Source organism: Buceros rhinoceros, unplaced genomic scaffold, assembly GCF_000710305.1.
Source record: "Buceros rhinoceros silvestris isolate BGI_N320 unplaced genomic scaffold, ASM71030v1 scaffold15297, whole genome shotgun sequence".
In the NCBI taxonomy this organism is placed as follows: domain Eukaryota; kingdom Metazoa; phylum Chordata; class Aves; order Bucerotiformes; family Bucerotidae; genus Buceros; species Buceros rhinoceros.
This window is the reverse complement of record NW_010420585.1, coordinates 6310-18264: the sequence shown is the minus strand read 5'-3', so window position 1 is coordinate 18264 and position 11955 is coordinate 6310. Positions and strand designations below refer to the sequence as shown.

Here is an 11955-nt window from a genome sequence, read left to right as displayed (position 1 = left end):
GCTCCGGCAGCCACGACAGCAGCAGCACGGGGATGGATGGAAAGAAAAAGCCTCGAAAGTGGTTGCAGTTAGAAACGTCCGAGAGGAGATGTCAGATTTGTCAGCACCTCTGCTACCTGTCCATGGTGAGTCGAAGCCTTTGGCACCACTGGGGTACTGTCCCCCTGTTCTCACGTGCTGTCACGAACTGCGAGCACTGGCGAGACAGCAGAGGTGTCCTCCTAGCACCGTTTAATTCCAAGATGAGCTATTCGAATAAACACGACAGTGCCTGCAAGTCCCTATCCAGTCCCTTCTTCTGTAATTTTTCAGGGTTTTTTGGTTATAAATGTTGGGGGTTTGATGGAAATGGCCCTGTGGAATGATCAGATGTAGCTGTTTCCTCCTTAGGAGAGAATACGCTCAGTTTATACATGTCCTCAGACCTCTGTTTAAGCATCACTAGTTTGAAGTAACGTTAAAATGAGTTTATTTAAAAAAAACAACTAAACAAACCCTCTTAATTCTGGCCCGTTTGTTCTGCAGTAAATGTAATCAAGGGAAGGACTTTTCCTTGTCACTCTCGACCGCAGTAAGGGACAACAAATCACTCACATGAGCTCTCAAAAAGGGATACCTGCTTTCTTAAACGCTCTGAATCACGTGTGACGCTTCTTGTTTATACCTCCCTCTGCTAACTTGTGCTAAAATACAGGTTTAGTAATTCCAACAAATATAAATCAACACCGTGTGCTTAACATCGGAGCTCACTGCCCTTCTCCCCCCGCCCCCCCACCCCTGCGTTTTTCTATAGGTCGTACAAGAGAACGAAAACGTTGTCTTCTGCTTGGAGTGTGCCCTGCGGCACGTGGAGAAACAGAAGTCTTGTCGGGGACTGAAAATGATGTACCGTTACGACGAGGTCTGTACGGTTGAGCTTTGATACGGAACAACTGGGGTTAGACTTTGTCCTCTCAGAACCTCAGGAGACTGCGCTGCGGTTTTTCTGGTGTGGGAAGAAGGCGCTTTATTGTAGTCTAAGTAAAAGAAATAGAGGGAAACACGATTACAAAGATGAAACCCGTGTTAGAGACCAGAGAAGCCGTCTAATGCTTTGGGATGCTGGAGGACAGGAGGTTCTGCTTTGACTGGTTAATTGACGGTCACTTCCGTACCTCAGGACAAGGTCTCTCTGCTGATAATGTTCACGCTGACTAACTCCAGTGCAGCCTGGACCTTCTCTAAGGCAGACTTGTAGAGTATGTGTAAATGAGAGGGTCCTGTAACGGCTTCAAGCAGATGTGATGATGAATGATCACAGAGCTCAAGTTGTGGTCGAGGCCCGTGCTACACAGCCCAGCAAGACCTCGTCACCCACCCAGTTAGCACTGGCCTTCCAGTGCGAGCTGGCGCAGGGGCGAGGAACAGAGAGTGCAGGAGCAGTTTACTGCTGGTCCCAGCTGTGGACAGTAGAGCAGTGGCAGAAATGACAAAATCAGCTCTGAGAGATCGGTAGCTCTTTGAAATGGGTTTCTCGGCAGTTTCTGATGTCTGTGTGTAGAGGTATGGGGGAGAAACCCAAAAGGTCAAGGTGGGTCTGAGGAAGACGGTGCCCTTGCAGCTTGCTTTGTCTGTAATTGTAGCCTCTGTTCTGGTACCACGTACTGTAGATACCAACAAGTACAGCCTCCAAAGCCCAGGCAACAGTGACACTGCCTTCGTAATGCCATAAACACCACAGTTTCAGGAAGTTATTCAGCAATTTTAATGCATTTCTCTTATTCTTGAGATTATTCAGTAAATAAAAAGTATTTAGTAAATAGTAAAGAGTAAGCAGTGTTAGCGTGGATTTAAACTTAGGGCACGTAGCGCTTTGTTCAGCAGTGGGTTCAGATGGGATCGATGTGAAGAACAGTTCTGACCGTGGTGCTGTAACCTTGCAGCCCAGCACCTTTATTCCTCTTTAGTGGGCAGAGCTTTGATGGTTCTAGTTCTGCTGATACGTTTGGAGGAGGGAAGCTTCAGCCGCTGCCTCATACTTCTTATGCACCTCCCAGCTGCGAGTTTGCAAATACATAGATTTTTTTTTTTTTTTTTTTTTTTAACCCCCAGTTTGGTGCTTTCAGTCAAAAAAGCAGCATGGCATCTCTGCCCGTCAGAAGGGACCAGAGAAAAACCAGATGCTAACCTGTGTTTTGTTTCTCTTGCTTCCTGAACAGGAACAAATAATCAGTCTGGTCAATCAAATCTGTGGAAAAGTATCTGGTAAGAACGGCAGCATTGAGAACTGTATCAGCAAGCCCACACCAAAAAGAGGACCTCGCAAGCGAGCGACAGTTGACGTGCCACCATCTAGGCTTTCATCCTCCAGTTCATCCAAAAGTGCTTCAAGTTAATCCTGAAGATGCCAACACTCTCATTTTGTCAATTTATATATATTTTTTGTAATTATTATACCATAGTTTGGAGTACTTGCTGTAGAATACAAGCTGTCTTTGCACTAGCTCTAAAGAAGATTTTCTTCTGGTTTTAGAGAACTAATTTTGTTTTAGCATTAAACTGTTGGGATTTTTTTTTTTTTGTACTTAGACTAGATAGATACAGCAGTCTGATTTTTTTAAACTGCCGTATGTTCACTGTTTTAAAAGCGGCAAAGGGGGCTGATAAAATATTAATTTGTATTGTCCCTATGGCTGACAAAAACAAAAAGCCTTTTTAGTAACTGTGAGAAAAAAAAAAAGGCTTTTAACCCATTTTTGGAATAGGTTAAAGTTTGATGTGTTTTATAATTTGTTCTCCAGTCATGTGAGCAGATTTTTCTAGAGAGAAAAGGGACAGGAGACAAAAAACTTGAAAGAAGTTGCTTTACTTTGGCTGTCTTTTATTCTGTCACGGCAAGATGAGTTTTGTAATTTTTTAAATTGGAGATACACACTTTCTTTGGGAGGTTATGGCAGCTGAAGCTGGACTTTGTTTCCTAACTGTAGGCAAGAGGAGGAGATTTGGAGTATGTTCTCTTTTACCAGCACATCACTATGCATCTGTTTTGAGGGGGAAAAAATAAAAATTAAAAAGAAAAAAAAATTAAAAAATAAAAAAAAGGAGGAAAAAAGACTGCCTGCCTTGAGGAGTCACGTGAGGGAAAACTGTGCCTGATTTCATTAGGAAATCCATTCTGTTATTTTTTGGTGCTGTTGGCTACTTTATCAAAAACCCTTCAATAGCATCCTTTAAAAAAAAAAAAAGAAAAAAGTGATTGAAGCCATAAGTGCTTCTTTTGTCATAGACGTGCAATCTTTCTAACATTCCATTGCCATTCCACTGCTGTTCTTCACACCTTGACACAGTCGAGCATTAATTTTTGTGTTGACTTTGTTTCATTATCTGATCACAGTTAGAGCCACTAGCAGGTCTGCAGATTTCTTTTGAATGTGAAAATGCGTTTGCTTTCATCTTGTCTGTTTGGTTTTTTTATTTCTCTTCATGTTGTAACAAAAAAAAAAAGAAAATCACACCTTTTGTACATATGCCTGTAAATTTTTTTAAATACTTGAGCCTTTTCTTGGGGTGGGGGGAGGGACGGCGAAGAGACAAGATGAAGAAAAGCCTTACGTTTCACTTTCTTCATCGGTTGGAGTGGATGCTTACAGGGTTTTTCTTGTAACATTTATAAGTGCTGCTTACATCACTGAACAACAACAAGAAATAATAATGGAGTAGCTGTTGCCCTTTTCTGGTTGCGTGTACAGTATGTGTGGAATAAAAAAGGGAAAATGTTTTCACAACCTGTTTTGTTTCGTAATTGACTTCAACAATACCGTAGCTACCCATATTGCACTGAGCTTGCCAGTGGTGACTGTCAGGAACGTCCTCTCATACCATTTGTTGGTTGTTGTTGCAGAAGACTGAACTGTTTTGGAATATTTAACAATAACATAAACAGAGTCAAGTGTTTTTTCAAATGTGGTTGTCTGGTTTTTATGGCCTTGCTGTGTACTTTTCCCTCTTGACAGTAAACTTCTGACTATGGCTTACAGTTTGACATTTAATTTATTAGCGCTGCTCTGCTCTCTTTCCTTGTAAGGAAAGACTTCATGTTGTTTATTGCCAGTTTTTTGTTTACTTTCCAGGTTTGTACTACGAGGTTTAATAAAAAAACAAAACTTTTTTGGACATTTTGTCTGTCTTCTGGAAAGTGAGTGACTAAAGTCAGCTCCTGCAAGGTGAATGTCTTTCAGCAGATGCCTCCTTCAATAGTAAGTATCTAACTGTAGGCAGTGAGCTTCCAGCTTTCATGTCCCAGAGAGGGATCAGGAAACGTGGGGACAGTAATAGGAGAGCGCGAATCCTTAAGGAAACTGGCCCCGTCCCAGCTGGCTGGGAAACAGCAGGAGATGCCTCATTCCCTACCGCTGGCTTGGCCAGGGATCAGCATCACAGCTCGTCCTTTTACTTACGCTGTTTCTGTTTACATTCCTTCCCTCCGTGCATGAAGAGCAGGAGCCAGGAGCCTTGCCAAAGGAGAGCAGAGCCCTGCAAACAGAGTGTGAGACTCGACAAGAAACAGGGGTTAGACATGTTCAGACTTCAGTTTCAGAGAGGGAAAAAAAACCCCAAAACACTGCAGAAAACACAGCAGCAAGAGGATGATGACTGTAAGTTCCAAAGGTTTATAAAATGTGCATCCTTAATTTATAATTCATTCAGGTGCATTCCCCTGAACTTGCTGGCTTGCATCAGTGCAGTCAAACAGACAGTCCCATGGAAAATAACTGTGTGTTTTTTTTTTTTTTCCCTGATGGCTGAATTAGTCTCCTCTCTTCACTGTCATGGATAAAGTATTTGGGTAATCAAGTAAAAGACATGGTTGGGCTAGAAATACTTTATTTTCTCTTGAAAGAGGAGTAAGGTCATACAATGCTAAGGTATCTGCTCCACGAGGAGGCTAACATTCCATTAGGCATTTCTCCTCCTCCTCAGTGTTTTTTTCCTTAACAAACACCTATGATAACTACATTGGTCCTGGATAAGGAGTGAGAGAAGTAGAGGCTGCTGCGTTAGGAGACAAAGGCAGCTGGCAGACAGTAGGTAGTAAAGAGTAGAAAAGATCTTTTCGTTTTGGTCTGGATCCTAAATCTTGAGCTGCAGCAGCTGCAAACATGCAAGGAACAACTCGGGTTCGGTATTACACATTGAGTCTGAGGATTTCAGCCATTTAAAGGTTAGTGGTCAAAGTAACTGGTATCTTTCCCCTGCAGTTCTCTTATACATAGTATATACAACAGGTTTACTGCTCCCCTGAGCCCCAAGACAACTGGTAAAGTGTGTGTGCTTCAGACATCTTTTGTTGTTGTAAAAACCCACCCTCCGCCCGGCAATGCTGTAAAAAGGCAGTGTTGTTACTGAGTAAAAAGATCTGGCTGTTAACGCTTGGTTAGGAAATGGTTACACAGGCAAGCTCTTCATTCACGGGGTCACTCATTCTGAGGTCATTCTGAAAGGATATGGATTCAAATAGTTTGAGAGTCACTTTCATCGCTAACATCTGAAGCGCCCTTTCTCTCCGTTACAGCGGCAAGAGCAGTGTCCACTTGAACTTCCTCTTCATCAGACTGGACAACTGGAGACTCGCCTTCGCTCGCGTCTTGGCTGGCAGAATCGGTACAGGTCGAGGACAGCGAAGACAGTTTCTGTCGTAACTCGGACTGGCTCGGGACCTGAAGACTTATCTCGTTCACAGAGGTGCTGCTGGAGTCAGGCCCTTATGGTTGGAAGAAGAACAACAACAACAATCAAGCTGTGGGTCAGCAAGCAACTGGAGAGGTCAGCGCATGAGCTGAGCTCAGCACCGGTTACGGGGCTGCACTCAGACAAACGTAAGCCACAGGAGACAGGCAGGAACAGCAAGCTCCAGTTTTGACTGACTAAAAAAATGAAGATGCAGAAGCAAAACCAATCTTTGCCCACAGCATGAAAGAACTCTTCTGGCACAGCTGGATCGTGGCTCGCGCCCAGGATTGGCAGTTAAAGACTGTTTCCTTCGTATCCTACACCAGGAGACTTCTGAGCGAGGTCAGAGTGGTGGTAGTTGCTGGCAGTTTGAGAGGTCCGATTTCACAACTATCTTAGACTCTGGTCCCTTCCTGGCAGCAAATGAGGAGGAAAAAATAGGGAACTTTTTCACTTCACCTTACCAACCACCGCAGAATGTGGCAAACCCAGCGAGCGCCCACAGGCTGGCAACATTGAACGTAAGACAAATCTGAAAACAGTTTAATGGCTTGAGCCGATTTTCACTTTCACCTGTTTCTAAAAGAACTTACCTGCATTCTGCGGCATTGAGTAAAATAAATAGTGCAACAACCCTCGCCCTGGCCAAGCCCGTCCTCTGCTGACAGAAACTGAGGAGTTAGTTACCTTTAAGCCACCTCCTCTTTCTGGAATGAATCGATACACCACAAAGGCCTTATGGAGTCACATGTGCCTTGCCTACTCACCATAAGCTTTTCATGGTCACAGCAGGTAATAATCAATCACCTTTACAGAGGGAGGAAGAAAGTTACCCCAGGATATTATTAATGTTTCTCTCTACATATCCCAAAATACAGGATGGGATTTAATGTAGAGTTTCTTCACTGTTAAGTACTTACAGGTTGAAATATTTTTAAGAAAGTATTTTCAAAAAAAAAGAAATCTTAAGTATAATTAAAGGAGCTTCATCATCTTCCCCAAGCAAATGTAATTTGGCTCTTCTGAGAAAAGGTATTTTAGCATTAAGGTTTTACTAAGAAAGCACACTTTTTCTAGGGGGTGGATAAAGTATCCGTTATTTCTGGTCTCCTGCTTGACGCAGAACCCTCCTCATGCTGCAACATGCTGAGTCATAAATCGGTTTGGTTCATCAGAACATGGAAACCAAATTTTGGATTGATTAATTTAGTCCAAGTCACTCACATTACCAGCAGTAAGGCTGTTCCAGAACCTGTTTCGATGCTTCCAGAACACTGTCATGTTTCATACACCTGGACCATGTTGAACCATGTCTCTGGATATCTCTCGCTGAAGATCTTACACTATGCAACTGGTCTGAATTTACATCAGAATGCCCAAATTCTGGACTAATTCTAGGGAAGCAGTCGTAAAAACAAACCCCAGAGTACCACAAACTCTCTGTTGATGTTTACAATGTTCCCAGGTAAATTTATATAGAGAAAAATGCACCTTAAAAGCAGTATGTGACATGTCCCCAACCCATCCCATGACAAACAGAGCATGCAGCTGTAGCGAGTTGAGGAGAAGAGAGTCAGGAAACACCAGGCAGTTTTGTCCTGCAACTCAACGTTAACGCTTTGAAAGCCACTAAAGACAAAGACTCAGTGTACGTGAAGGCTCCTGAGCTAACAGCAGCTGCTACGGATTGGAGCCATCCCGCTGGTTTATGGCTTTGTCTCTAGTGACTAGTATCCTACCCAGCATAGGAGAGAGCGCGGTGTTGTCCTCGCCTCCTGAGTTTAAAAAGACATCGAGTGCTTCTTGGTCAGACATGTCCATCAGGTCCATCTGCTCCAGCATGTCCACGTTCACCTCCATGGAAGACATGCTTCCGATCGGCTCTGCAGGAAAAACAGCGCAATGGGCAAACTGAGCGTGGGCTACGCCGTGTCACTACCTGTCAAAGCGTCAACAGCTGCTGTGACTGTATGCATCAGTACCAAATAAACCAGATACGGAAGGAGCACAGCCCACTGGAGCTGCTCAGCAGCAATCTCTGCCCAAACCCAAGAGTACTCTGTGCTCTCCTTGTTGTGGAACTGATGTCCATTACTGGTTTTATAAACCAAAACATTTTTAGCAACAATATTTCTAGCAATAGCATTCTCAGAAACATGTTAGGATGGGGCTCAGGGGCAAAGACTGAAACTTTCCATTCTGTAACGCTCCAACTCACAGCTTTTTTTTTAGAGAAGAACACACGCATTTAAACACACAATCACGAAATGTCAATCCATGAACATTCAGAACGGAGGATTAGTGTTAACAGAGAGCAGCTGCTCTTCCTCCATCTCACACCTGCCAGGAGTACGTAAAACACAGGCTGATGCCCCATATCTTCTCTCAGCAAGGGGGTTAATCACTCAAGCAAATTACTAAGTGTTGTCAATATAACACTGACAATCCAAACACTTGGGTGAGCATCTTCTTCCTTCAACAATACAGCACACAAAGACAGAACAAGGAAGTTCGGGAGGGGGAGATTTAAGTGCCGTTGCTGCCGGTCTTGGAGCTGGGACGGAATCTCTCCAGTTTTTTCCCCGCCACCCAAGAAGTGACACACCTGCTCACTTTCTTCCTGGTCCTACACTCCCCGCATTTTGGCCCAACAGATGGCTACATCCCGCACAGAAGGGCCTGTAGTCTACAGCATTCTGGTGCTTTAACTAGTCAGGAGATGCCAGACTTGAGTAATTTCATAATGAGGAGAGAGAGCTTAATCTCATCTCCCATGTATGTCCTAATCACATAGTCTGTGCGTTCATACGCAGTGGGAATAGCGACTGCCTGGGAACAGTTTTGAAATACAACACTGAGCTTTAACCTGCACTTGTAAAATGTTCCTGAGGCACCTCCTGCCAGGTGACAGTCCCAGGCTTTGGACACCAGGGGCCAGAAGCAGCCACCGCCTTCCATGTCTTTATAGATGTGGACGCACTCTTCAGCGAAGAAGTGCTGTTCTGGATGTACTCCGTGCTTTGCATTTCCTCAGACAAGGAGCAGAGAGTCTGACTGGTTTCCTAAGCCGTCTAGTTCCCCTGGAACCCAAAGTTTGTTTAAAAAGCTTGCCTGACGTTTCAGTTCCACCAAGGAAGAATTCAGACACCACAATGCTGCATCCGTCAGCATCAAAACCGCTGCCAATGCTGACCCCTCAACAAATGTTCTCCCTGTGGTGAGTTTGTGGAATACAGGGAAGGGATTTTGAGACTTGCCTCGCCTCTCTGCTATCTGCAGGTATCCTGTGGAAAGGTACTGCTCCATGTCCTGCTGGAAGGCTTCTTCAAAGAACTTCTGACGTTCCTTTAGTTTCAGCTGCTGCGTGTGTTCCATATCCAAAACCTTCTGGGCATGTTCAGCATCTAGCTCAGCTAAGCGCAAAGCAAACAAACAGATAAAATATTGCATGTATAGCCCCTGACTCCTGGAATTTAAAAGCCACCAACCCAGTTCAATCCTGGCAGACGGTTACTACAGGCTGTTAGAAAAGAAGGCTCCTGTGCTTTGCAACTCTATTTTAAAACTGAGAGGATAAGACTAAATATTAGGCAGCACAACCTTCACGTTAAAGTGATGCCATAACTGTTGGTCCGTAGCGCGTACGGACACAGTGACCACTGAATGTGCTTAGCCGTACCGATGCTGGGTCTCCAGCAGTTCCTCTTGCCTCCTGCAGCAAAAGAAGTGTTAGCCTGAACATCATGAACTCCTTTTTTCCTGTTCTGCTCTGCAAGTCAGAGGATGTTAACTGCTTTAGAAAAAATTTCATTGAGGAGGAATATATGAACTGGAACCCGTCTGCTCAGAGTTCTCTGTCCATTCTTCTAAACTGGTCTCATGAGCTCTCTGCATACAATAAAAAAAAAACAAAACAAAAAACCCCACTGCTGGGGAGGATGGAGGTGGCTAGACGAGAGGAGCTGCTGGTCGGGGAAGCTCCAACAAATACTGCTGGGTAAAAATAAGTCCAGGCTCTCTGTCACACACACACTGAGCTAGAACATGACATCCAGACATTTAAATGCTGAAAGAGCACGAGGTTTTCTAGGACAAGCATCAGGTCACTCTTCCAGGGAAACTCTTACGTTAATGATATTTTACAGGAAGGAAGTTCATTAAAAGCAGCTCCCATTATGGAGACTATCATCCAAATACAGAATATGTTTTATTTAACCAGGCAAAACCGTCAGAGAGCAGTAAGTCGCTCCACCGCCTGCATCAAGGTCACAGATCACATACAGAAGCAACTGAGCTGTGATAGTTGCCGAAAGGAGCCACAAAACCGGACTGACACACCAACTGTCCATTAAAACATCAGTATCCAAGCTGAAATCCTTTTCTTAAAGCTGATTTCAGAAATAAAACTCAGTGTATAATAAGGAAAGCGTTTTCCTTTCTCTGTTATCAATTACCCTGTGGTGTACAATGGATGATGGTACATTCCTTGGAGCGACTCCTTCACCACAGTCCCGGATGACGAGCAATTATTAACAACACTCTGTATGATGCAGAAATGCTGTTCACTTGTAACAGTAAAAGCCAGCGGCTCTGACAACAGATAGGTCTCGTCTTTCTCATAATGTATTGTGACAGTTCTGCTCTCTGCATTCGTACTTCAGGATATTTTTAACCCCAGAACGGAGACAGCACCCAAACAATACCTGAGACTGATGCAACTTTTTGCTCAGTGCCACACCTTCTGTTTCCACTCTGCCTAAAACGTCCAGTTAACCACTGAAATTGTCACTGGCCAAAGCTAACCGGGACCAGCTGCCCACTCTGCCGACACATTCTCCAGAAACTCGATACTCTCTCGCTGAAGAGCTGTGAGGGGCTTGTTCTCCGGAGTCAGTCAGTTACAGGGAATTAACATCAAGAGCCCGGCTGCACGATTTCACGCTTGGCCAGGTGTAATGAAAGTTGCTTGGCTAAGCAAAACCAGACTGCTACGTGTGGGGTTGCTGTTGGTTGGTTGTCAGAAATGCTACGGATGGCCAGCGGAAGCATCTGAAACAACGGAAAAATGGCTGTACGGTTGCTCCATACACCCTCATAGGCTGTTCGTGTCCACACACGAATTCTTACAGACCCGACACACTTAAGGTATTACCGCGTTTTTCCTTTCACTATAGATTTGTACCTTTAAATTAGCGACTGCATCTATTTCTTAACCACGTTGCTCTGCATAGAAAAAAAGACTGCAGAGAAAATGCTAATTCACAATTAGATGCAGACTGAAGGACTTCTCATGACTGATAACCTAAAGAGAAGGCGACTTCCATCTTACACCAGCTATGACCTTCAAGAGAACAGAACTAAAAGGAGGCAAAATATTTCGTAAAAATTGGAAACTCACGTGCTGATGTACAGCTTTCTGCACTGTCTCCAGAACAGCCCCGTGGCCACCCGGCAGGTTACCCAGGAGCCAGCCCTCGTCCTCAGAACTTCTGCTTGCTACAAAAGCTCATTTTGTCCAGCACTGCTGAACATGGTGCTCTCCCCAGCTTCGCGCTCCCCCTCACCAGCCACCTACTTTTTGACCTGTTACAAGCTGCTCATCACACCCACTGTGAAGGCGTCGAGGCACGGAGTTGAATTCCATACGGGAACCAGTGAGCCCAGCCCAAAGCGGGCTCTGGGTACGCGCACTCCTGCCGAGATGCTACACTGCCCTCACCTCCTCTAGCCAGGTAAGGATTTATCAGGGAGTTCCAGGGGACAACTCTACTGCTCCAGACACCTCGGCAGGAATAACAGCTACGGTCACCATCTGCTTCTGCCCCTGTGGATCCTGCCTGTATCGGCTAATGGGACCTGGAAAGCTGGATCAGCTAATTCCAGTCATTAAAAGGACTGTCCCATGCTCTTAAAGGTCAGCTGGGGGTGGGGGGAAAAAAAATTAGTGCCCAGAGTATAGTCCTTGATGTACTGATTTTCCCCTACAGGTGTTCTCCCCCTCAGCCTTTTTTTATGGGGAAAAATATCCCCATATAGCTGTGCAAAATAGGCCAAAACCTTAGAAATGGAGACAAGGTGGGGGGCACAGTATTATTATTTGGTAATGTCCATGTTTTCACATCTTAATTTACATTTCTGGTATCTTTTGCAGGCAAAAGCTGTGCTACCCTGTATTCCTATTACAAGATTAAAGCCAGGACCTCAAGACAGGTTTTTTCTTAATGGCTTTGTAAAATGAACACTCTT

At 44.5% G+C, this 11955-nt stretch overlaps 2 protein-coding genes across 2 annotated transcripts in view; one reads left to right on the top strand and one right to left on the bottom strand.

Annotated features, from left to right (window-relative positions):
* JARID2 (jumonji, AT rich interactive domain 2) overlaps positions 1–3219 on the top strand; it is a 45995-nt gene extending 42776 nt beyond the window's left edge. The window contains exons 15-17 of the mRNA XM_010139362.1: positions 4–125; positions 794–901; positions 2199–3219. Coding sequence (XP_010137664.1) covers positions 4–125; positions 794–901; positions 2199–2375 — 407 coding nt within the window. The 3' untranslated portion in view covers positions 2376–3219. The remainder of the gene's footprint in view (positions 1–3; positions 126–793; positions 902–2198) is intronic.
* A 2020-nt stretch (positions 3220–5239) lies between these two features.
* Positions 5240–9421, bottom strand: DTNBP1 (dystrobrevin binding protein 1; the record flags this gene model as incomplete). Its single annotated transcript, XM_010139361.1, has 4 exons — positions 5240–5740; positions 7449–7592; positions 8967–9122; positions 9389–9421. Coding segments are annotated over 4 exons (584 nt in total), but the record flags the coding sequence as incomplete, so codon positions are not given.
* Between the last annotated feature and the right edge of the window lie 2534 nt (positions 9422–11955).